At 41.6% G+C, this 26014-nt stretch overlaps 1 protein-coding gene across 2 annotated transcripts in view; it reads left to right on the forward strand.

Annotated features, from left to right (window-relative positions):
• Nucleotides 1-11187: 11187 nt before the first annotated feature.
• The window catches only part of CALCR (calcitonin receptor), a 182388-nt gene continuing 167561 nt past the window's right edge, over nt 11188-26014 (forward strand). Inside the window, exon 1 of one of the 2 annotated variants that reach the window (XM_064444612.1) lies at nt 11188-11648. In XM_064444612.1, coding sequence (XP_064300682.1) covers nt 11605-11648 — 44 coding nt within the window. In that variant the 5' untranslated portion in view covers nt 11188-11604. Of the gene's footprint in view, nt 11649-12245; nt 12699-26014 lie in introns of those variants that run through there. The other variant, XM_064444613.1, reaches the window with a different exon arrangement.

Genomic DNA, 26014 nt, shown 5'->3' on the forward strand with positions numbered 1-26014 from the left:
ATATAGGTGAAAGTAATCCCCTGCTGTTGAAATATCAAGACAGTAAATCAGAAACAACATTATCAGGAATGTTACAGGTCTGTTGGGTAAGAAAATAGCTAAGCAACATGGGAGACAGACCTTCTGTTCTCAATTTCAGCACCCCTATGACCATAAGCATTGATAGACAAAGGGTGTGGAAGCAGCATGATAAAGGGAGAGCAGAGAATATTGATGTACAACCAGAATGGAGCACACATGTAGACATGTCCTGTTTGGTCAGCACGTAGGCACTGAGAATGGGTAGAATACACTTGCTTCAGATGATATCTTTAATGAATTTATTGCTAACTTACCAAAATCTCTGTAGCATGAGAGAAGGAGGTTTCCATTCCTCCACAGAGGTTTATAGTTTATTCCAATTTGATTCTTCTTTCAAAAGCACAAGTATAATCTCTGACATCTATGCAGACCATTACTAACCTTCAACTCCTGTCTTCAGATCTTGAAGACAGGAGTTCGCATCAGTGAAACACTCATGATAGCTGAACACTACCAAATCAATGTGCTCTTCCCAGGCACAAAATTTTAACTGAAATTATTTCACAAGTCCCTGGAAAACTCAGCCTAAGGCAGGGGTGAATAGGTACTCACCTAGCAAGGAAAGTTTCCACAAAAATATTTAAGGAAGAGCAAAGGAGTTGGGATCTAAAGGCATGGTTTGGATCAGAGTGAGCTATTAGCTCTGTCTACAAAAACTTCTTAGATGCCATTAATGTGAAAAGCAAAATTGCACTCTTACTTGGGAGAGTACTAACACAATATGAAATTGGATAAACTGGCTTTTAAAAATCTATCAGGTAAGTTGGCTTGCAGGAAAAAAGTGCTAAAAGAATGCCAGGGGTATTGTTCAGAATTTGACCCTGCTGTTCAAGAGGGAATTTTAGAAGTATAACACCTGCCATCAAAGCAGAGAAAAGGAGGAAGAAAGTAAGACTCAACAGAAGGGGGGAAAGGCTATAAATAAGCAAAGGATAATAATCCATAGCTAGAGATCTACTATGAAAAGCAAGAAAAAAAAACCCAAATGGATTCTTTATTCTGAAGCTGTTCTTGCTTGAACAGCTTTTATGCAAGCATAGACGGTAGTAATAGGATAGAAACGACATGCCCTGTCACTGAAGTCAACAGGATGCCTACAAAAAGAAACTAGCAGACAGGAAGCTAAGGCAAAATTTAACATGCAATCATTCCTCCACGCTAGTGTCTTAGTGACAGTTTCAGTGTGTGCAGAGAATGCCTTTGTGCCACATAACTTGTTGTGCTTTGAAAACAGAGAGAACTGTCTTGCCTTTTGCATAGTCTAAATGAGTCTTGGAGGAAATCATTGTGCCTAAAGTAAGAAGTCAATATTCAGCACAATAGCTACTTCAGATGGACTTTCCTCCATAACAGGCCCAAAAAGTCAAATTCCAGGCAGCACCACACATCATCGTGTCTCTTAGAAATGATTAAAAAAACCCTGTTTTGATTTCATCACAAAGTTATGAAGCAACAGAATAGTAACCGATTAATATATTCTGTTCCCAGTGAACTGAGTATTAGACTGGGCAGGGGCTTCAGGGGACCCAGGACTGGAGAGACTGGCTGCATAACCTTAGTTTGAGATCTGGTAGTAAGTTACAAGTGTCTTCACTGATACGATCCCCAGTTCTATTATCTTGAGAAAAAAATGAAGCATTATTTAATTCAACTAAATGAACTTTCATCCTGCACTAGCTTTATATCAAGGCTCAAAATGTTCATTCATTTTGGAATATACACTTCTAAAGCAGTATTGTATTATAAGATGTCTCGGAAATCTTCAAATACCATTAAAGTTGGCTGGCTGAGTCACTGAAAACTGTGATTTTCTTGTATTTTGGGGTTGGCTTTTTTTGCTTGCTTGGTTGGTTTGGCTTTTTTTTTTCACAAATGCATACACCTAAAATATTCATTTCAAAATACTTGAAAAGAAAACTAGTCCTAGTGGACTTTGTACTAGGCAACAATACCTACAAAATTACTAAATTCCATCAGCCTAGATGGTGGGGCAGGGCAAGGAGAACAAGATTTCTTTCCTCCCCCGTCTTCCTTCTCAATGCGTTATTTTGTCCAGTTCCTCATCTACTATTCATATTCTTCACAAATTATGAAATTAACAACTTGAATACTTGTTTGCTACAACTCATCTTTCAGTTACATACACAGTTAGTCTGAACGTTGGTAAGATATATCCAGTTTCATACAAAAAGCTTCAACCAACTTTGTAATCTGTTTCCTGGAAACAGAATATCAGTATTCAAAAGTATAGCAAACTTCTGCTCAGCATTTCTGTATTCCTCTCTTCATTCCCCTCTACAGATACAAAGGAAGTGCAGAAGTTATGTTCTCAGGCAAACATTCTTAGTAGGGTACTCAAATCTACCTTTAGGCAACCATATAAGTGCCCTGTTTTTCATCGGTTATCTTTTGCTAAGGTATCCCAGCTAGACGTTTCTCACTTTGCTCTGCCAGGCTGATGGCTACATCCTTCTGGGCACTTGGTATTTGAAGAACATCCTTCTTGTAACAGTTCCTGAATCAAAAGATAATCTTCTGCCCCGACTGTTGTGAGCTCAGAGCAAAAAATCTTTTCCAATAGACATGGTCCCACTACAAATCTCCAACATTTGGATTTCTTTATTGGCTGAACTAAACAGTAAGAAAATTCATCTTCATATAATGGCCTTGCCCTGGGCACAGAGATCTCTAGCAGCTTCATAATAGCTACAAAAAGAAAAAGAGAAATCAAACAAAATTTTTAGCCCCCTCTCCTAAACATTTCTGAATTCTCAACCTTGTCCTGAAAAAAACGCAAAACTTAAAGCAACAGCAGCAAAAGACCAGAGTCCTTCAACTTACAGGAAAAAAAGATTTCTTGAATCTTGAACAGCTAAAAGAATATCTCATGAACAATTTATAGGCTGTACTAGAAAGTAAAATGAACTTAGAATAACAAGTTCAGACCACTGAATGTCATGTGCGTATTGCTTTTAAATGACATATGTGATAGTGGTGATATGTGACTGAAGCTATTTTGGTAAGAAGGGAATTCTATCCTGTCTGACTTTCCTTGGAAGGGAAGGGATTGGAAACATTAAAACATTGGAAACATTAAATTCATTTGCTAGACTTTTAATAAGAATTGTGTCATCTGAAACGTATTTCATGCCACATACCATCTGCTATTCTTGCAGGGCGCTGTGAATTGCAACACTGTTAGAAAGAATGAAAATCACAAATGCTTCAGTTTTCACTATGGTTTAATTAATATGGAAGCAATTTTACTGTTAAACACTTTGTTTGGGTATTAAGAGTTACTGACCATCAGTTTCCAACTCAGTTTCTAAGGAAAAGATCTTGCAGACACATGTGGTGAGCCAGTTCTATGCCTCAAAAAAATTAACTAATCATCTCCCAATATTGAAATCTGGATGAGTAAATCACTAGGAAAACTAATCTCCAAGCCTGCAACCAGATACAAGTGAAGCGAGTTCAGTAATGTTACATTCAGACAGATGATGTTGACCTGCACAATGAATCAGGATTTGCATTGGATTGGTATGCATTCAAACTGGTCTCACCACATCCCAATTGCTGCGCTTGGAATTCACCCTCTTTAGAAAGAGTGTATGGAAATTACAACTATTGAAATCATACCGTGTGCTAAAAACGGGACCAGAAATTATAAAGCACATCTCTCTCAGATTTTCTTTTGTGATTTGCAGCCTCCTTTGAGTATTCAGCTATCACTGATCACATTTATCTTGTGTTCACAGTTCAGTTGGTGAGATTTAACTGGACAACAAATGGATCGATAATATTGCTAGAATAAAGATGCAGTTGTGTACATGCGTATGGCTGAGTGGTGTGGAGAGAGGTGAGAGTCCCCGGTATGCTTGCTGCCTGAATTTGAATGAGTTTCACACTCCTGTGTAAAACTGCAAGTTAAGTGATAGAAATCAGGCTATGATGAATTTGAAAAGATGAACCTTGTTAAACCCCTGTGAGGTGAAACACAACTCGGAACATAACAGTACTGAAGATAATGCCATATTTTTATTTTTAGTATATGCAGCAAAATGTAACAGTTTAAAAGATATTTCAGATTTTTAAAATGCATTAAAAACATATCACACAGGAAGTTATGGCAGAAAAAATATTTTCCAAATGAAATTTACTGGCTGAGACATTTGTTATTTATGTACAAATTTCAGATTTTTCACTTACTGGTATCTGAAAAAAAAACCTTGAATCTTTTTCCAGATTTCTTCTACAGCCAAGGTCCAGAACTCAAATAGAAAAGATGTCGTGGGCCAAGACTGAAATGCATTTATAGCCCTCTGACTGAAAACTTCCAATACTCTTGCTTCTCAATATATGGCAATAGCTAAAATGACAGCTTTGGACTTACAAAGGTGACAGCTTCTGCATCTCCTCCCTTTCCAACATATTTTTTTATTTGGATAATAGTGTTCAAAAACAGAACACAGAAGAGTATTTTAGACATGACTACCTGCAAAGACTTCATTATGATAAGAACTAAGGAGAGAGTTTTGCCTCAAAGCCATAAAATATAACTAGAATGGGAATAGAAAAAGTGCCAGAGAAAATGAGGCTCCTCTGGGAGAGCTTGTTACATTTTAATGTCTGGAAGCATTACCTACAGCCAGACACCTCTCTGCACTGCGTCTCTATATCTGTTTTAATTGGCTGAAGAAGGACCAGCCTTACGGTGCTTTTTCAGAAAGAGGACCAATCTAGGAGCTCTGCATGTCATTTCACTTATGTATCAGGAGAAAAGGAGATGCAATTAAGATAGACCTCAGAGGCACAGCTAGGACACCCATACAAAGTGAATCATTAGGTTCAGATAAAGGTGAGCAAGATTTTTACACCCAGACGTTTCCCTTAAGACTTGTGTTCTGTGATTTGCAGCTCACTCTGAGCATCTGACCCTCAGTGACCACGTTTAGTTTCTGTTAGAAGTTTGGCTGGTGAGATTTAAATGGGCAGCTGTTACAGGAAAACCGGTGTTAAAGATAGTCAATCAATAACATTGTTGGAATAAACGTGTACCTGCGCTGTGTGCATGTGTGAAGAGAAACGAGAGGAGAATAACACTGAAAATGGGAAGGTGAAAGTTTGTTACTTGAATCAACTTGATAAGCATATATCTTGTCGCTGTAGTGGTTTCCTGCTATCTCCCTCTTCCAGGCTTGCATTTGTCCACAATACATGCAATCTCATACTTGTTCGGTCATCAGAACATAAATTTAAGTCCTTTGAGATGCAAACATTCTTATCCTACTGTCTTTAATATATGCTGTATATTTACAGATCTACTCATAATTATGCTCCACATTCCTTACAGAAAGGTTAGCTATAAAAGTAGTAGCTGATCTTCTCATGCTAATCAAACTCTCCAGACTAACATGGGTTATAATTATGATGCTGGATGAAATGCTGAAAATTAGTCCCTATTCCAGATTCCTTACAGACTGCACAGTCAAGAAGAAGCAAAGACTACAATGGAATACAGATGTATCTGCTCACAACCATCTGAACTTTTGCCTCTTCAGCTCAGCTGCACTCTCTCCCAATATTGAATAAAGGTGGTTACCAATTTGAAATTAATTCTACCAATTTCTTCTTTACTTAAAGAGCTAAGAAAAAATCCATTAGATTTCTTCTCTAATGTGTCTATGTGATACTGATAATCAGTCATGAAGGCAGATGAAATATTTCCCAGCTTTCCTGTACTATATGATATTATGGCAAACTATGTATAAGGCATCTCCCTTCACACTGCTCAAGTACATGGATGCATACATAGTCCTAAGACTCTGTTAGGCATTTTATTCATCAGACACAATAGTGTCTCCCCCCAAAGATTATGATTAATGCCTTCATCCTGCAAACACTTCTGTACTTGACTAACTCTATGTCAGTCACTCCTCCTGCTGCTGCAGGAGAACTTTCACAACCAACATAAGGAGATTCTTATGTACCACTTGTTTGGAGGGGCAGGACTTTATTTTAGACATGTCAGACTGAGTGACAAACTAATGATGATAATGAGAATGTTTAAGACTACACTTACTGTCAAGAGCTGGGGTTTAGTCAGTTAGGTGCCCACTACAGTTACATTTTCCAGGCAATGTGACTTTTTAGAATAACATGCTGGTCAAACTTACAGACATAATAAAAATTTCTGTCTAGCAGAATAAAGATTTGAGGTAAAATTCACCTTTGTTCACAGAACTAATATGAGCTTATAGCACTGATTTAATTTTACTTAAAACATTTTTTGAGGGGATAAGTAAAGCCTGAATGATACACAGGCCCTGGGCCATTCTTACAAAGATATGAAATTTTATCTGTATAAAAGTACATGGGTGAGTCTTGAGTATTAATAGATTCTTGCACTGCCTGTAACTCCAAATGTGAAATTTCTCATATTAAAAATACATTAGAGAATCAATTAATGTAAAGGTTATGTTGATGGGACCTTGCAAGTATGTTTGATTTATGAAATATGCCTGCTGGTCGTTTGCAGAATTTTCATAGGGCTCTTGGAATAGTTTCCAGAGATCATTTGTATAATATACAATGTTTTAAGATTTATATCCAGTACATACACCCGGGAAGACTTTTCTAGCAGCTGTCAGTTCATTTAATTCTGAAAAGCTCTTCTTTTTGATGTGTGGCTGAGGTTCTCTCTAGAATGATGTGCAGCTACGCGCCGGCTTAGCGACGCCCAGGGTATCAGCTTCTGAGCGAAGCTGCAAAATACCTGCCAATTCTGGCTGAGTCAGGTGCTTGCTCTTTGGAAACAGTCCCATTGCATAGGTTTTCATTACTGTGTTTGTTTTCCCTTCCTTTGTCTGTACAGAGCAAGCAAAGCCCACTGTGTTTCTGCTACCAATATGTATAATTACTGCATACTCTACTAATGAAAGCATATATTGCTAACTCCTAAATTAAAATAGTCTCTTCTATATAGAAAATTGAATACAGTATAAATACTAATAAATGAAATGTCTATATCAGCAAATCTATTAATTTTTCCTTGTTCTTTGAAAACATGAATACAGCTAATGTTCCTGTATTTTTCATTTCCTATTTTTTGCTTTTGTGTTTCCTAATTACTGATTGAAGGGGCTTTCTTTTAGAAAAATCTTTCTCTTTTGGAGGCATATGTCTCTTTTTTCTCTCACTCTAAAATGTTTTGGAGATCCTCTAAGAATGTTCTGACACATGAACTAAAGATTCAATACTTGGTTAGATTAAATAACATAAAATAAAACTAGAAAATTTAAGCAAGGAGGCAAATGTAAATACCCATGTTTTATTGTACATTAAGAAATGGATTAAAATCATTGTACAGTAAGCAAATGATTGAAATAAATCTATTCTGACATTCTGACAAATTGTACATCATTCTAATGAGATGTTTGATGTTGGATAAACACATAAGTCTTGATCTTCATGTTTCTAAAAACAAAGCTAACATATAATTAAAAACAATCCATTAATTTTTAAAAGGGCTGTCTTAGTTTTCTTGGATGACTTGATGGCTTCAGGGATTAGAAATAAAACACATATAAAATTGCCATCACTGAGTTGTTTGGGACCCAGATATGGTGTCCTCCTGACACTTCCACCAGGTTGTTTAACAATCATGCCATTTCTTCTCTCAGAATATTTCTAAAAATAAACGCTCTTGTGTGTCCAAATTATTAGAGGAATTGCCCAGACACGCAGTCTTTTCCACTTCTCTCTCATCCTTTATTTAAACTTTCTCTCTGAGTCTCTCTAACATTTATTAATTCTATCAAAACTCAAAAAATGCTGTTCTTGAAACCTTCTTTCTCCATCCTGCTTAACTTACTTGGGAGAACTAGAGCTTCAAGTTAGAAGTGGTTTCACAGAGGCTACAATGACAGCAGAAATAACATTTACATTGTAGCTTAATCAGAATTAATCCTTACCCAAGCACAGTGGTTCTCTTATTTCAAGAGAGAACCCTTGGGTCAACAACATGCTGCGAGGCATGTGAGAAATTTTCAGTATTTTGCCCTACGGGAAGTTGCTTCACCTATTACAGAATTTCAAATATGGGTAAGACCAGTGATTGTTATTATCTCTGCATTTGCTGAGGAAAGGAACATATGGGGAAATGTACCTTTAAAAATGTCTTGTATTGTGTTATGTGGTAGCTCATTTATGCCATGCTAACCCGCTAGAACTAGGGGTGTAAGCGGTGCAGAATATCTGAGCCTGAGATTCCTGAATAACTCACACATTGTGCCTCATTTTGAATATCCCTGTTCTGCTCTCCTGGTTTTGTGCCTCCTCATCCATCATATGTACTCACACACCTTCCTGTAACAACTTTCCTAATCTACATTCATCTCTTACGGCACAGCACTCTTCTGTTCCATCAGTAATCCTAGTCTAAGTTGTTTATATACCTTCCAGCCACTTAAGCATCTCTATACTTCTCCTGATGTTTGCTTTTCATGTTTGGAATGCACTTTTTCAACTGGCAGTAGCTTCATAAAGCAGTTTACTTGTCATTCTTCAAAACCCTAATTCCAAAGTGATCTCTTTTCCTGAAATTTAATAGAAGTTGTCCAGTTAGGGGTGCATGGCCTGAACACCACTCCATGAACTTCCTTCTGGCGGAGCTGACATATTTACAGGCAGACAGGGCTAGGAAGCCTGCACTGCTGCTGATAGTGGTGTAACTATTCTGAGTTTTCAATCAAGTCACTTCGAGGAGTGCAAAGTCATGATTACAAAGTTGTATGCAAAACAAATATTCCCATGGATGTCTTAATAGGGCTGATCTAACTTGTGCTGAAGCTAATGGCAAATTCCCATTTTTTTCACCCTGAACTGGATTAGGCCGAATTTATTACCATTTTTGTTTAAATGTTGTCTTTTACTCCTTCCATTTTGTTGTCCAAATTAGGAATGTGGCCCTTACTCAAAAGCATTATTTATGATCTTTTTATCAAAGGGTGCAGCATGCCTATACAGTCTTCTGGAGACAGCTCAATGCTCACTCTTCCTATGCTTCAAGCAAACAAATCCTTACCTGAAGATACTGTGCTCCAGGTAGTCACTATGGGGTGCACCATGCCACGTAGGGAAGATACACAAAATATGATGGACAATAGTTCACCTCCAGACAGCTCGCAATGCAGGCATCTGCAAAAGATTGTGGCAATATTGCTGCCCAGTTTGTGGAAAGACTATAGGTCCTGCAGGGAACTTTGGTTTTATTTAAAATTCTGCACCTGAGAAACAAAATTAGGGCAGTGCCTCTTTCACAAGTGGCATCATTAGTTGTAGTACCATTAAAGGTAGACAAAATATATTTGGGAAAAAAAAAGATTGTGTGAACAAGACAAACTACAGAAATGCACAACTTCACATACTCTCTGGAAACAAGCTTTCTTTCATAACAGAATGAAATCACTGAAGTTTTGGAATCAGGTGTTGACTTAACTTTTCACATACAAAGCAACACTAGAATCTCACAACATAAAACAGTAGCTCAGCCACCTCTTTTGTGCAGAAGTCTGTGTTGCAATGACTCCTGAGCACAAACAGAAATAAAACCATCAAGGTACAGTTAATAATAATATTCCAGTGGTTATTTATGGGCCTGATCTGTATTTCACACACACGCCAAATAGTAACTACTCATGCTTGCAGTCCCATGGGGCACAATGGAATTGCTTGTAGCAAAACAAATCAGAAAGGGTTGCTTCTGTGTGCAAGGTAATGGTTAACAAAATGGGAGTTTATAAATAAAAAAACCCCACTCAAACCTTAGAAATGCTATTTCCAGATTATGGGATGACAGATTTATACTTCAGCAGATGAACACTACTCAGTAAGAAAACAGACAAACAAAAATCTGTTTTGAAATAGGTATAAAAACAGTCATTGAGAAAGTGACATTTTCCAATCATAGAATGAACAGTATTAGACAGACAAGACACAAAAACCCTAAACAGGTGGACTGTGGAAGAAACCACTGGTAAACAGACCATCACCTACCTTCATGTAATTCTGCTGCTTTCTGTAGCTTTTAAAGCAAACTGTACTCATTTAGTGACCCACCCACTCACTATCCATCGCCCCCCTCCCCCCCCTCCCCCGAAAAGAAAATATTCCAGGCTACCAGATATGAAAAAAAATTTCTATTTTTCCTCTTTGAACTCATGGCTGCAATGACAGGAAGGGGGATTCCCTACTCTCCCTAGGCTTCAGCTTAGGGTTTTGCTTCTCAGCGGTTCCTCTTCCACAAACATCTCAAGCACTTTGAACCATGACTCACCCGAGCCCACCTAAGGGTAGCCGGAGTATGAGAGGGACACGACTGTGGCTGGTCCGTAGGGGTGCTGCTCCGTGGCTCCAGATCTACTGCAGCTACCTTTGCTGTTCCTGCCAGAGAAAGCTGTGAACAGTGAAGTAATTGTGGCATTATGAGAGCTCATAAAAGCAGCTCCCACTGGTTCTCCTTGCTGTCTCTGCAAGAGTAAAGGGTGAAACCTACCGTGAAAGTTTAAATCTTAAAGGGATGACGACTTACATCAGCATTCTTTGAGTGTCTCATCTTTTATTATGTTTCCCTCGCCCCCTGCCTCCCCACCCCAATATATCCTAAGGAGGGCAAACTTCTTTGACAGTGCTATCTAGAGCCAGCCTTTTAGACAGCTGCTGGAAAAAGTGGCAAGAGGTTCCTTTTTCTTGGAAATTGGTGCGTGCCCAGCCCAGCGCAGCCTCCTCCACTCTAAGCTCACTTGCTCCTCTCCCTCCCTCCTCCTCAGCATGGCCCGAGCTATGTGGAAGGAGGCAGAAAGGCAGCCGTCTGGGTTTGCATGCAGGTTTTTATAAGGGCAAGCTGTAAAATTGGACAGTAGTCTGCAAGAGAAAGCGGTAGGTGGAAGAAAACCGCTTGAGAACCACTTCAATAGGAGCTAACTTTCCATTCAGAAGTAAGCCAAAACGACTTAAAAGACGGCATCAAAGTTGCTTTTATTTGATGGCAGAAACGTCCTTAGAGCAGAGAGACGAAAGAAGCAAGCTATTCTTAGCCGGGTGGTGGTACCTTGTTAGCAAGTTTGTTTGCTGCCTGACTCCATCTGCTGGGAAGACACCTTACTACCTGCTGTCCGCACTGCCACGTTTGGCAGGAGTGCAGAGGTGAATCACCGTGCGTTCGCTCACTCGCACAGCCTTACTGTGGCTCTCTGGATATTTAAATATTGGGCAGCCTGGAGCAGTCACAGCAGAGAAGTCATCCTCCCCTGCAATACTTCGTGCACAGCCACTCGACGCTCTCCCGCAACGCGCGGGGTGCTGGCTCAGTTGCCTCTGGCTGCCCGTGTAGCAGGGGGCTGCACTTGCGAGGAGACCCGAGGCGCTCGGAGCAGGGTGTTCTCGGCCTCTCCCTTTTGTTTAAGGCGCTTACATAACTTCTGGAGCAGAAACGGGAATTTAGATGACTTTGCCGTCAGGTGAATGCTGCGGCCACCCCGTGTTGGTCTCCCCCGGCTCGGCGGACGGTAGGTAAATGGTTCAGGCCAGCTGGAGGAGCAGCGGGGTAGAGGGGGCAGGCGGGAGGACGCGGGGCCGCATACCCGGGGCCGCATCCCCCGGGCGGGCAGGGCCCCCCGGCAGCCCGGGCTCCGCTGCCGCCGCCTCCCACCCCGGTGCCCGAGCAGCGGGGTCTCGCCCTCCGCTCCTCCGGCTTTCCTCTCCCGAAAGGTGCCCGCAATGGGACGGGAACGCTGGCTCGGGTCAGAGGAACTCCGAGAGGAGGAGGAGGAGGAGGAGGGTGACGGGGGCTCCGGACGGGCCCCTGGGCGCGCAGGGTCCGCGCTCCGACGAGGAGCCGGCGCTGAGGGGAGCGGGGCACCCTGAGGCGACGCGCCCTCATGGTGGGTCGCGTCCGGCCAGCGGCTGTCCGGGGACCCCCAGCCCCGCACGGGGGTGCGCCGCAGCGCCGGGACAAAGGGCCTCCGGCCGCGGGCAGCCTCGCTGCCGCCCCCGCCTCCTCGGCGGGGCCGAGAGGGGGGACGCGCCCCTGGCCCCACGGGGCGGGCGTCGCCTCGCCTCCCCTCTGCGCAGCGCGGCCCCCGCCTCAGGCGGTGCGGCGGGAGCGGAGCGCGGCCCGCCTCGCCTCGCCGCCCCCGCCCCGCCGGCAGCAGGCGGCCGGGAGCGGCGGGGAGGCGGGCGCGGGGGAGGCGCTGCCGCCGCCGGGCGCTCTCCGTCCGCCCCGCACCGACGTCGGCGCGAAGCCCGGGGGGGAGCGGGGGGTGGGCGCGTCGCGGGTGAAAGGAGGCAGATGCTTGCCGAGGCACGGCCCCGCCGGAGGGGCTCGGCCCTGGCCAGCGCCTGTCCGTGCGCCGGCTGAGGCGGCCGGTCTGCCCGCCCCCTCCGGGACGCGGGGACCCACCGAGCGGGTGTTGGGGAGCGGACGGCGCCATGCGCCCCTCCGAGGAGTGAGGGGCCGTCCGGGCCGCGCCGGTGCGGGCGCCGAACCGCCGCCGAGGTGGCCCGAGGTGACGGGAGGCCGGGAGAGGTGCCGCGCCAGCGCCGGGAGCGCTGCCACCGTAAGTCCCGGGAAGTTCGCCGCCGCCCGCCCTTGCAGCGGGGAGGGAGAGCGGCGGGGGGTCCGGCGAACGGCGGGGAGCGGGCTCCGGGGGGAGGGCGGTCCCGGCTGGCATTGCAGCCAAAAAAAAGGGGGAAAAAAAGAGGGAGGTGGTCGTAGGAGCCCTGAGCCGCAGGAGCGGCGTGTGCGGTGCCGCCCGGGGGAAGGGTCGCGGGAGTGCCCGCAGCCCCCGCGGGCGCCGGGGGAGCGGCCCGGGGCGGGGAGCGGCGGGCGAACCCCGAGTGCCCACTGCGGCTGCTGCACTGGCCAGCAGGTCGCTGCCGGTACGGCGTAGGCGGTTATAGGGAGTAGCCGTTCTCCATCCTGGAAGTACAGGGGTAACAGGGCTTTTAAACGACACCTGAGTCACTAGTCCGTGCTTCTCATTCATGCCAGATACAGTTTCCGCGTTATTTTTCATCTGCTGGACCGCTATTTGTACTTTCTTTGTCATTTGACACCGCAAATGTAAAAACATTAGTCGGTTTCAGAATATTGCCGTTGATGACAGTAGATTGATGTATGAGACTATTTACTGGATGTGTCCAAGTACAATATAAATGCCTGCCAATTTTGTCTTTAAATTGCTATATTGATTTCATTCTTGCGGGCTTTTTTACAAGGTTAATGTCATTGACAATTTGTAAAGAAAGTGAAAAACTTCTGGTTTATTTTAGTTACAGAATATCAGTTGTAACCAAAACGATTAATAAAACAATCATTCATAAGAATGGTAAATAGAAAGATGTGTATCCCAAGACCTCTCAAAGTCAATATTGTTAATATCTAACAGATGCCTTCCTGCCATGCTTTTACATACACTGGCTACCACTTGAACTTCTTATGGGTAATACAGCCTGTGATGTTCTTCCCAGGACTGTGTGCTCTCCCTGTTAAAACAGAGTTAAGTAGTCTGGCTAAAGGGAGTTTAGAATGAATCAATCAAGCCATTGCATTAAAATGCCTTTGTCTTTTTGTAGGCACTGAATGAAATAAAGCTCTCGCTTCTGCTGCTTTTCCCCTACAGTGTTCGCAGTGTGGTACTCAGCGGGGGAACCCTAGTGTTTGGTCGGTGGAAGGGTCCCTGCGCTGCTCTAGGGCTGAATTTATCAGGGCTGACCAGGGTAACATTTCTCTGCTACCAACAGCTCAAACTGCAGGTGGTGTCGAGCTGAAGAGGGAATTTAATTCACCACTCAGAATCCTAAGCATAATTGTCAAGTAGGTAAATTAAATGCAGGAGAGTTAATATTTCCTTTTAATTTCTTCAGACATCTGACAACCTTTACCAGTAGGTAAGCTTTGCTAGGTTACCTCTCTGGTGCGTACAATAGCTGTCATATGCTGGCTGAAAAGAAATTATTCTGAATGAACTAAAACAGTGTGTTTCAGTACCTATGGGCATGTAGTAAAGTATGCTGACTTTATAAATCTTGAGTAAGTGTTGGCCCTGTTACAGTCAATGGCAAAATCCCAATTAAGCCCTCCAAAGAATGGGCTTCACCATAGGTCTTCATTATCATTTATAGTGAGTGCCAGTCAACTTTGGTTAGAAATTCAAGTGGCAATGTTTAAATTTGGCTAAGTGACGGCACTTCTAACAACTCTCCGTAGCACTGTTTTAGAATCATGGGTAAGAGCCACACAGGTCTTAATATTTTAAATGAAGCTCTATCTGTAATAAACTGTATTGTACTTTCAAGAGGAGTAGGCAGTTTGGATTTGTCTTATACTCCAATTTTTATGGGCAGTTTCATCAGAATGGATCATAAGTTAGGTTATAGTTTGCATATGTACCATATTTTAACAGAAGTATTCAGACAGCATGGGGGGGAATATTATCGGATTATGTTGCTTATGGCAAAGAAGTTCATAAATAAACTGCTAAATATTTGGCTTACTCTAAAAATGTCAGCAAACGATTGATCTATGTTACCATTTAGTTCCCTGCAGCTCATAAGCTTTAATGGGAGATGAAGGAACAGACACATCTTTTCCGAAAACCTTGTTGAAATATTACTGAATAATATATTCACAGGGATTAGCATAATAAACTGACCAAATCCAATTTAGTGAAATTCTTTTTCTTCATGTCTACAGCAGAATGGTTTTGAGAACCATCTGAGGAAGTTGAAAATTTCCATTAAAGTTGAAAACAATGTCCTACAGAGTGTTTGCTGAATTGTTTTTCTTCCAACTCTCTTCCAGATCAAAGTAGAATGGAAAAATGCTTAAAACCTAGCCAGTTAGTATTATATGGTATTTTAAAATCTGGATCTATGGACCTGTGAGAAGCTAAATGGGCACTTGCAATCCCTGTTATATAATAATATTGGCATGACCAATGTAACTGCCATTAATTTCCACTATTTTTGTATAAGTGAAAATGGAGGAGGAAAGAACATATAATGATTTCCTGAAAATATAGAAAAATGTTTCTGAAAATCATGATATAGAAGAAAGACTTTTTAATATTTCTTTTTAAAATTATGCATGAAAGTACAGTTTTTGAGAAAATGAGCAACTAAATAATTGAGCTTACACTTGACTGAAAGTTGTGCTAGCAAGTGCCATGAAATTTGGTTCTGCAAATGCCCATTGGTTCTACATATTAGTAAGCAGGTAAGCTCAGTTTTGTTTTATGTCTGATAGTTGATGTTTGGGTCCTGACTGTTGCCATTGAAGTCAATATTGAAACTCATATTAATGCTAGCACAGATCATACCTGTTCCTTTCAGGAGCGATCCTGTTATGTGCTGAGCACTTTGAACCGCTGTTTGTGGTGCCCAGTCAGGTCCCTGCTTAGATCTACAAACACAGAGCAAAATTCACTCTCATGAAAAATTTGCAATGTAAATAGTCAAGAAAGACGGAGACGTCTTGCCGAAGGCCATGTAGGGGCCAACAGATGATCTTGGTCTGAAACATGAGTATTCCATACTTAACAAGGGTACACCAAGCATCTTTTAACAGGATTGAATGTTGAGTCATTGATAAAGGTACCCAGAAATGAATGACCAATGCCTTAAGGTTGTATGTTATTTCCCTCTGATCTTGTTTATTCAGTATTAACCTCAATGTTTACTAGCAGTAGCCTGCCAAAGAACAGCACGTAATTACATGTTCTTCGTTCTGAGCTGGTTTTTGGTCTTACACCCACTTTACATTTGACATTGCTTTTAGTCACTTCCTAACTTAGGATGGAGTGGGTCTGGCTGCTAGAAGCCTCTGGTACATGAGTGCAACAGAAGTGCCAGGAGCGAGACATGCCCCTGTGGCCCAGTCCTGAGAGGCAAAGTGCTGGTCTCTGGATGGCTTCCGTGCCTACGTGACAGAGCTGCTTCGGGTACCTGAAATGACTGCTTCAGGATGAGCCCTGGGATCTCTGCGTGGTACCGCGTTACAGACGTGGTGTTTTGTATGAGAACGTGCTACAGTACAGGTGCTGTAACGAGTGGTTCTGATGCAGAGAAAGACTAGATGTAAATTTCCTAAAAGGTAATTCTCATTCTTCTGAAGCAGGAGAAGCTAAATAGCACTGTTAATTTTAAAAGAGGATTTTGCTTATAACACATATACCCTAGATATTTTGTGCTGAAGCTTTTTGTTATTTTTGTTACAGTTACGCTTCCATGCATAGCTTTGATGATGGGATTTGGCAGGTGGAAAGAATGGAGAATCTGTATGCAAGACCATTTTTAAAACTTTCCTTCATATTGGATAAAATTTAAATTGATTTTGCCTATGAAATGGAGAGACATTCTGAATTGCTCATATGGAGAACTAGCTAATACAAGGTGACAATGGCAGAGGTATTGGCCACATCTCAGTCAATAAGCAGCACTGCTAACAATGTTGGGCTTGGTATTCACCCAAAAGTTACAACTGGAACATCCATGCCTCATATTATGTGTTTATGGGTATGTTTCATCTGGGCACCTTTTTAATCAAGATGGTATCCACAGATGTTGGAGGAGTCTTACTTCTGGTGATCTGATGAACAAACCAAGGACGTGGTTTTGCCTCACCAGTGAGCCTGTGAGCCGTTCAGTTGGCTCTATGCTTTTGAGGTGACCCTTGGTTAAGGGTATGGGTCCCCAGGGTGGGGAGGACCTGGAGGTGGTAGTTACACTCTAGTAGAGAGCTCCGTTTGACTGCCTGTGCTGGCTTGTATGGATGTATGCAAAGACATTCCATTAAACCAAGGAAGAAAAGAAATTTTGATATGCAGCTATAACAAGAAAGGGAGTAATTGAACATAGTTGATAGGAAATAGCACTGGGAATGCGAGTAGATGATGCCATGGCTATTTCCATGGTTCCCAAAATGCCTTCTGAATTAGGATCCTGTGGTGGACAGGCAAACTAGTAATGCTTTTAGTGAGTTGCATACTGAAGTGCTGTAGTCCTGAAAGGTGGGTACTGCAAGGATCAGAGGTGGGTACTGCAAGGATCAGCTTAACCTGTGCACCAGAGACCCAGGGAAACTGCAGGGAGGAGCTCTCCTGGGTCCCGGAGGAGACAGACTGATGGCGCAGTACTAGTATTGTTACCTGTACATACAATGCACAAAACAAAGTGAAAAATGCAGTTCATGCAAGTGCATCTTACCTACTGTACCTTGACTTGAGGTGATTGTAGTGCACCTGCTTTTTTTCACAGTAATCCTATGTGGTTCAGTAAGGGTGACGTGGAATGGCATCTATTTTAAAATAAGCTGCTGGAGCTTGGCTTTTTCATAATTTACTTCAGGCATACTTAATGAAAGACCTGGCACAAATGTGGCAGAATTGGCTGTTTACACCACAGCTTTAGTAGTGTTTTGGGAAATAAGCATGCATTTCAGCTTCAGGTGTCACATTTCAGTGTCGCAGTTTCATGTGACACTGTTTAGCAAATAATCTCCTGCTTGGTCATAACCAGCGGCATATATAAGACCCATATCACTTTGTCTGTGGCTTTTGATGAATATTATTAACTCATACCAAGAGTCAGATGAATAATACATTTGATAAATTTTGCAGTTTTTTTGAATCTCAAGTTTCACTCTATTGTAGCAGCTCTAGCAGTATGCACCTTAATGGAGTAGAAAGATACAATGTATGCTTATTGGTGGCTTTGGCATGTTAACTTTAGTTTGTGACGTCCTCATTAGCATGGGGTAAAGCACAGTATAGAAAATTGCTGTTATACAAAAGCAGGTGTTTGGAATGCCATTATCTTCCTGGATATGCTACAAAGGGCTGAACTACCCCTCCAAAATTAGAAAGCAGATTTTTATTTTGTTGTTTTGTCCTAGAAACTGGGCACTTCTGCAGGCAATGCAAGTGAGTTCACAGACATATTTGGAGGTTGCTTGAGTGAAGATGAATGGTGTCTTGTCTTCAGAGTTGCCTTCTCAGAACTAAGCTGACAATTAAAAATATATCTTTTAAAAATGTGAAATGCTTCTGAAAACACCGTGTTGCTATTATAAAGATGTCAAGGCTCCATGGTTAAGATTGTGCTGAGATATACTTGTAAAAGAAAAAGAAACTAAACTTCTATTTTGCTTTTTTATTAGTGACTGGAATGAGACTCCACATCTGGCACTGTGTCACTTCAAAGGTCAACTGAATTTTCTGCGTGTGGTTTTTTATGGTGAAATATTTACTTAGTTTTCAGTGCTCGTGTAACAAAAATTGCTGTAATCCGTGGCACTGGTTAGAGCTTGATGGAAAAGTGAGAAAGGTAATCAAAGAGTGAATAAATTCACAGAGTGAATTAGCCACTTCTGTTTCTCTCAGGCAGCACTGAGGTGTGCTCTAACACGAGAAAGCTCATGTGACTGTAGCATTTCAGCTGTGATGTATGCAGATGGATGACTCCATTTCATTTCGTTTTGATTTCCCTCCAGCTGATATCAGTAATGAGTGTCAACTGCTTAATAAAATCACAGGTAGCTCTGAGTTGTATTTTGTTGATAATGCTTGTATCTGGATCTTCCCTGCAGGTCATGTGTGCCAGAGCGGTTATCTGTAGCAAATCAAGCTGTCTTGATTTAAGTGATCTGTGAAGAAGTGATGTGACCCCCCCCAAGTGATTTTTCTTTTTAAATTTACACCTGTTATGATGCAGGACCAGACTGGTGATGCTCCACACTGCCTTCAGTACAGAACCTGCTAGTGTCTCACTTTCTGTTTCCCAAGCTATGTTCTTTTGTGCAGAGCTATCACCATGTGATTTGCTCCAGCTTGCTTTCTCTATGTTTGTCTCCATTCATGTAGTCTTAATTACCTGTAGCCCTAGTTACCTGTAGCCTGTATTCTGTAGTCTCAGTTACCTGTAGCTCTGCAGCTGCTTCACCACTAGGTCCTTCCTTACATTGCGGTCCCTTTTCATTGTTGAAGCGTGATGGTGTAATCTGCTGTACGAGAGCTAACAAGCAGATGGTAGGCATCTTTGGATGGACAAGTATGATTGCTCACAGAAGAGGAATGAATGCTGTCCCATAAAGTTACAGCTCTTTACATGTTACGGGCTGTCATCTCTCATCCGTTGGAGTACAATGAACAACAAAAGATACTTGATGATCTTCAGATTGTGATGACAGTCCCGCTACAAACTATACTAGCAGCCTGAAACACCTTGTGGGTGTAAGCATTTCATACTCTTAAATAAGCTGTGTGCAAACTTCTCCAGCCTTAAATACTGAAGGAGAGGAGAGAGGATGTTTGCACCTTTTGATGCTTACACCTTTGATTGCTTAGAGAAACTTTTTAAATTTTTTCTTGGCTTTGGTAGAGAAAGTTGTCTAAGACTGCTGAGCTTCCTCATGTGACTAAAAGTTGGATCTCTCCTGATAAGAACTCCTGTTCTCACCAGTCAGTCCAGGTCCCAGTGGGATCCTCATTTTCTTTTGTCTCCAAATCCCTACTCTCCAAACATGGAAGGTGAAAGGGTAGGTTTGCTGCTGTTATCGTCAGCTGTGCTGTTGCTGCTGGGCGGAAACACTATCAAGACTGAAGGATATGGGATGCAGAAGTTGCGTCAAATAACAAAAACTTTAGAGAAGGAAGTGTTTTGCAGAAAGGCAGAACCCAGAAGAAACAGATGATTTGAATGATCATGCACCTGTGCATTTATGGTAGAGATGACCTTCTGGAAAGTTATGTTACAAAATGCCTAATTAGCTTATAGACAGCCCTGTCTTCCATTTATATATATTGTAGCAAGGGGAAATTTCATTTACGTGCCAATATTTAGTTTTGCGTATGCAATATATTGGTAAGGCAGATCACTGGTATTGGTTTAGTCGCTTATACAGGTGTTTGAGTGGATTATTGAATCTTAACATTTTATATTGCAACTCTTCCAGGAACTCTATTTCTAACAAAGGAAAATGGCAAACAGGATTAGTGTGAGGCTGATTCAAAGGGTAGTTTAGTCTGACCAATTTAGAGCATCTCCAGTAAGTCTGTGGCTTCGCTTTAGGCTGTTTAAGAACATCTGCTGAGAAACTGAAAGAGTAACCCGTAGACAGTGGATCATGTGCTCCTGACTGTGCAGAGTTGTAGTGCTTGGAGTTTAGGAACTCCTTTAAGCCCTTGTCTTGAGAAAGATTCAGTGACGTGGAACAAACTGGGTGCAAGGAGACTTCCTTTAATTTTCTGAGGGCTACTTCCCCTACTACAGGCTGCTCAAGGGCTTGACTCATTTAAGCCCTTGAGTTGTTTGCCTTACAATACAATATTTCCCTCTGTGTTCAAATATTGCCAAGTACATTTTGGCTTGAAGCAGGATCAAGTAAAAAGTAATAATCAGTGGTACCATATGTTCTCACAGATAAAGCAGACCCAGTATTTTTTACTCCACTGGGTTTTATCGTATTTTTCATTTTTATTGTCTCATGGTATTTGATAGTATGTTTCCTAAAGATTGCAGTAATTTCAGCACCGAAAATAAAACATGTATGTTTGGATTTATAAGTGTTTAAACACCTGATGACTTCGTTGGCAATCAGACCTGCAGTGTTTTGAAGGAAATGTGTTCATCCCATGAAATGCCCAATGTAATCAGAAGTCATTACTGGAAAAGCCTGGAGGTAGTCGTCATATAACTCTATCCCTTCTTCTCTTTCACCTGCTATCCAAAATAATTTATGTCTGAGATCTACATGCAAACTAAAAATCCAAGCCCATTCCAGCATTTTGTCATTGCTGTGACTGTTTGAGTTGTCTGCGCAGTGATAGAAATGACACAAATCTTTGTATTTAAACTAGTCCATGGTGAAAAATGTAGCACCCACCCCTTTAATAAGGGGAAAAGAAGTGGGGCTTAATGGCCTATAGAGTGTGAGAAATTAGTATGGTTAAGCCAGAAGGAGGTGTGGATGCACCGTACACAGAAAGGGTCCTGTGGAACCTTGACTGTTAACTGAAGGTATCTTCATATCCTTGCAAAATACAGGGACAATGTTTTATTAATATTAAAGCCTATACTTTCTCTACTCACAGAAATAACTTGCAAGATATGGTCAGTATATTTACTATAATGCAGATTAAATATTTTACATTCATGCCATGTGTCAAAGAATATGTTTGATAAGAAGTTTCTTGAAGTGGTGGACTGTGGTTTTCAACTCATGTTAATTCCACAAGGAGAAATCACATGGGTATAACATTTAAAGGTAGTTAATTATGCCAATTACTTCAGTGTAGGATTTTATAAAATGTATTTCAGAACTAATATTACCATTGAAAATATTCAATTTTTTAAAATGAAAATTGAAACATATTAATGAATTGCAGGAATTTTTGAATGAAATATTGATTTTTACTATCATTATAAAAATACTTTTGCAGGTGAGCAGAATTTCAATTATGTGTAAAAGTGTTTTATTTATAGTAAAATACTATTTTAATTCAAACAAAGGCACCATAATACAATAAGCATCTTGCACTCTGCCATGGTCATGGTTTGGGTGGACAAGGATGCAAGAGCCTGGAGAAGATATTGGGAGAGAATACAGCCCTTTTCACAATGCATACTGACAAAAAAAGAGAAGTTAGCTGTCTCAGTCTTCAAACTGTTGAATTTATTTGGAAAATCTTGGCAAGATAGTTTTCATCATCTCTGAAAGTCAGCTCTAGCGCAGGATATATTGTTTTGCTTATGTCCGCAAGTTCTGGTTGCTCTTTATCTCTGAGGAGTTCCTGTGCTACCACATGGTGGAAAATGGACTTGGCAGTATACAGTTTCTTAGCCAGGACTGAACCTTCTACCATTTGTGTAAGAACTTATCCACACATGTACAGCCCTGGTCTTCCTAGAACTTTGGTCTGCAATCACAGTTTTGAGGTAGTGTAAGCCAGTTTATGCTGCCTAACTCAGAGCACAAAGGAGGAAGGTATAAATAGTGTGGAGTGTGGGAAAATGGGAATGGATTCAGACGTGGGAAAATGGGAATGGATTCAGACACAGAAGAGGGGTACTGAAACTGAGATTAGGAGTTAGTACTGAGGGCCAGTGGAGTTACAGACAGGAAGCGTTTGAGAAGGATAAGCTTGTTTGACAAGTTAGATGCTGGGGGACAAAGTGCTATCTGAAAACCACTGGCATTCCTAGGAGGAGGCATTTAAGTGCTAGAGCTGCAAGGCAGGAGCTAGCAGGACACCAGGGCAATAGGAGAAAGATGGACTGGAAGAGACAGAATTCCCTCCCTTCCCTGCTAAATATACTGGAGTCATGAAGCAAGGAAAGCGAGGTAGTTAAGAAGGGGAGAAACTGAAGGCCGAGGAAGGAGATTGGTATTGCAGTGGCAGAAAGCTTGGAAGGAGCTAGGTCTGACTGGGAATTGTGAATGGAACTGAAAGAATGGAGAGTGGAAATGTGTGGGAAGAGGAGACAGGAGTGGAACAGGAGAAGGTTCATAACGGAGGAGCTCAAGGTGAGAGAGGCAATACCCTTGACATGCACCAGTCATACATGACCTTCTGGAGCCTCACCAGTCTTCTGCTGTCAGCAGATATCTGTGAAGATTTCTGGTGATGTTTTATTTTCCTTCAGGACGTAAATGTACAGGATGTCAGTCTGCCACTGCTGTGACCAAATCAGCCCTGCTGATGTAGAGTTCTGCACTGGACTTTAAAGGTTCTAGTCCCTTTCAAGAGCCATTTTCACCATGCATAGTTAAAGCACTGGTGTACTGATCTTAAGACGATGGTATTTGTTCTTCATGCACTTATTGTGCTGAGCTTCAGAGTGCATCGTGTAGACACAGACAGAGTCTGGAGAAAATTTTATGTTCCTCACACAGAAAAAAGCAAGAAGTATACACCTGAACTTCAGAAAGCTTCATTTAATGCACAAGTTTAGTTGATGGAATCAATTTTTTGCTGGACTGCAGGCAGTATTCTTTTGTACAGGCAGATGAGAACATTTATAGATGTCTATAAGGGAAAACTGAAGTGAACGGAAGAAATGTGGATGACGAAGCAATTTGAAGTATGTGGTTTTATCTGTTCAGGGAAGAAATCTTAGGAAAGTTGAGGACCTACTGAGTCCTTTGGTGTGAGTGAATCAGCCAGCTGTAACTGATTATAAAGACTGTTTTTGTAGAGGAGAGTAGGGTTCTGGAAACTTCTAAAAGGATGAGGTGAAAAAGAAATATGTATGTATGTTAATGGAGGCACCTGAACATCCTAAAATGCCACTAGAAGAGCTAGAGCATGAGAGATACAGAGAAGATGAGACGACACCTCAGTAATGCTGATGACATGTAGATTATAAAAAGTGGGAGGTCAGCGGTCAGTCATAGGCACAGTCCCAAAGAGAAGCATCAACTAGAGTTCAGATTAGAAAAGAAGCATACTGCAAAGGCACAAACCCAGCAAATTGCTAGTGACTGTGGAAGTATCATGCAATGAAAAATGAAAAGCAGGTGTTTGAGAAGATGAATGTTAAATGTTTGCAAAGCAAACTGAGGAGATCAAAGCCTTCAATCTGTGCAGCTGAAGAATGTCTCTGGGGAAAGTACCCAGCAGCAGTGTTGCTGTTAAAGAAAGATTTATAGTCGTTAGACATGGAACTTTTAAAATAAATTAAGAAGAAAGAGCCATAAAAATTACTATCAATATTGGGGTACAACTTTGGGGACTTACTACAGGAAAAACTGAACCTGTGACACAAAACCAAGGCTAGTAGGATGCAAGAACTTTTATTCAATGTAGGTCAAAGTCCAAGGATACAAGTAAGTGTCTGGATATCTTTATAATAGACACTCCTGCAAAATTAATTTTGGATGTAAAGTGTAGCTATTCATTAAATTTGTTAAATACATTAAGAGCAGTGCAAACTGGAGAAGGAGGTAGCCTGGCAGGTCTGTGTAATACTAAGTGTCTGCGTGTGTTTGAAGACAGAGGATGTCAACTGCTTGCTGCAAAATCTAGCTGTAAGGCAGTACCAGAAGTGCATACTGTACTGTGGTAACTATTATTTCCACTTTGAGCCCCTTGGCTATAAAGACATTAATTAGAAAAGTGAAGAAGCCATGGGAAAGGGTGCACTTGATGTTGGCAGCAGAGAAGCAAAATGATAGGGTATTCTGTGTATGCATAGAAATTAAAGATCTTTAAGGCAATGAATCAGGAGCAAATCAACACAAGAACAATCATGCAGTGATAAAGGAACAAAACAACCCACTCCTGCTAAATGACATCACTTCCAAGCCCTCTCTAACAAGCATATTCATTATGTTAGATGCACAATTTAGTACTGGAAAGTCAGATAGGACAAGGAGGGCAGCTAATTAATGCCTTCCAACACTTTATCCAGAAGGCAGCATTTCAAAAACGCTTGATGATAAATCATCTGTGCAAGATATATCAAAGAAGAGAGGTCTTGAAATAGCAGAAAATCTCACCCTCTTACCAGAGTGAATGCCATTAAAAATTGATAGTGTTAATTGCATGATACTAGGGACATTTCTAAATCACAGTCAGATGCAAATCATTAGAGAGCAGATGAACGAGAGCAGTTGAGCACTGGAACAGATTTCCCAAAGAGGCTGTGGAATTTCCATCCTTGGAGAAACTCAAAACTAGCCTGGATATGACCCTGAGTAACCAGATCTAACTTTGAAGTTAGCCCTTCTTGGAGCAGGGGGTTTACGAGGTTATTTCCAGAGGTCCATTCCTGCCTAGTTTTTTCTATGACTCGGGGTTACTGTGGTCTGGAAAGGAGGCATCCAAGCATATCCAAAAATGGGAGAAAGGAAGAAGGGCTGAAAGCACTAATAACCCCAAAGGAAATGAAACTCAGGATGAGGGTAACAACTTACTTGCTAAATAGCAGAAATTATGTCATCTCTGTAGGAACTTAAAGGAGGAAGAGATTTTATTGTACGATCCAAGAACAGCCCAAGAATTTTAGAAAATATGGACACAGTTTACTTCGAAATAAAATGAAACATTCCACGGGGAAATATGTCTACAGGATGTGCAGCATGAGCTGGGGACGTTGCACTAGTTATGTACATTTATTAAAACACAACAATACACTGGCAGCTCTTTTTCAAACTTTTTACCTTCCATGTCTTAGGTCTTGCTTCTTCATCCTTCATATGTATGATATGCTGAGTTACTGAGAGCAGGTAGTGAGTTTTATAAGTATTTCTTTGTTTAAGGAAAAAAAATGCCAAGCCGTCAAAAGGAAATGCTTTGGCTCCTCATCTGTGGAATCATGATAATACTATCTCTCACCAAACAGCAGTAGTTTGAAGGCGAGTTAGTTGTCAGTGAAGCATTTATATGGCAGTGTTATAATTAATTTAGCCTTCAACGGAATTTCAATCAAAGTTTACAATTTATTGAATAGAGACAAGCAAGCAGCGCTGGATGCACGGGGGATCCTTCCGCCTAACGTGCATACCGTCATACAAAATTATCCTGATTTTCTTTTCCCTTCCACCACTCGGGAGGAACCATCTATAAACAGCACCTTCCCATCTTCCAACTCAGTATCCCTTAAATCTGGCCTCACTTTAATCTGGGCTTCAATTACCTCTAAACAATTATGATGTAATTCTTCCTCTGATGGCTCTCCAAACAAAAATTGTGCTGGATTCTGGGCAGAAGTCACCCTCAATTCTAAGTCAGGGGAGTCTACTAGTATTGCTTCATACTTTAAGATCCGGCTGTCTGTTAACCATTTTTCTGCCTTCTGCTGTAAAACATTTCTGACATTGTGTGGAGTATACACCTTTAAAGGAGCACTAAAAGTGATTTTTCGAACTTCCTCT

This window comes from Phalacrocorax carbo, chromosome 2, assembly GCF_963921805.1.
Source record: "Phalacrocorax carbo chromosome 2, bPhaCar2.1, whole genome shotgun sequence".
Classification (NCBI taxonomy): Eukaryota; Metazoa; Chordata; class Aves; order Suliformes; family Phalacrocoracidae; genus Phalacrocorax; species Phalacrocorax carbo.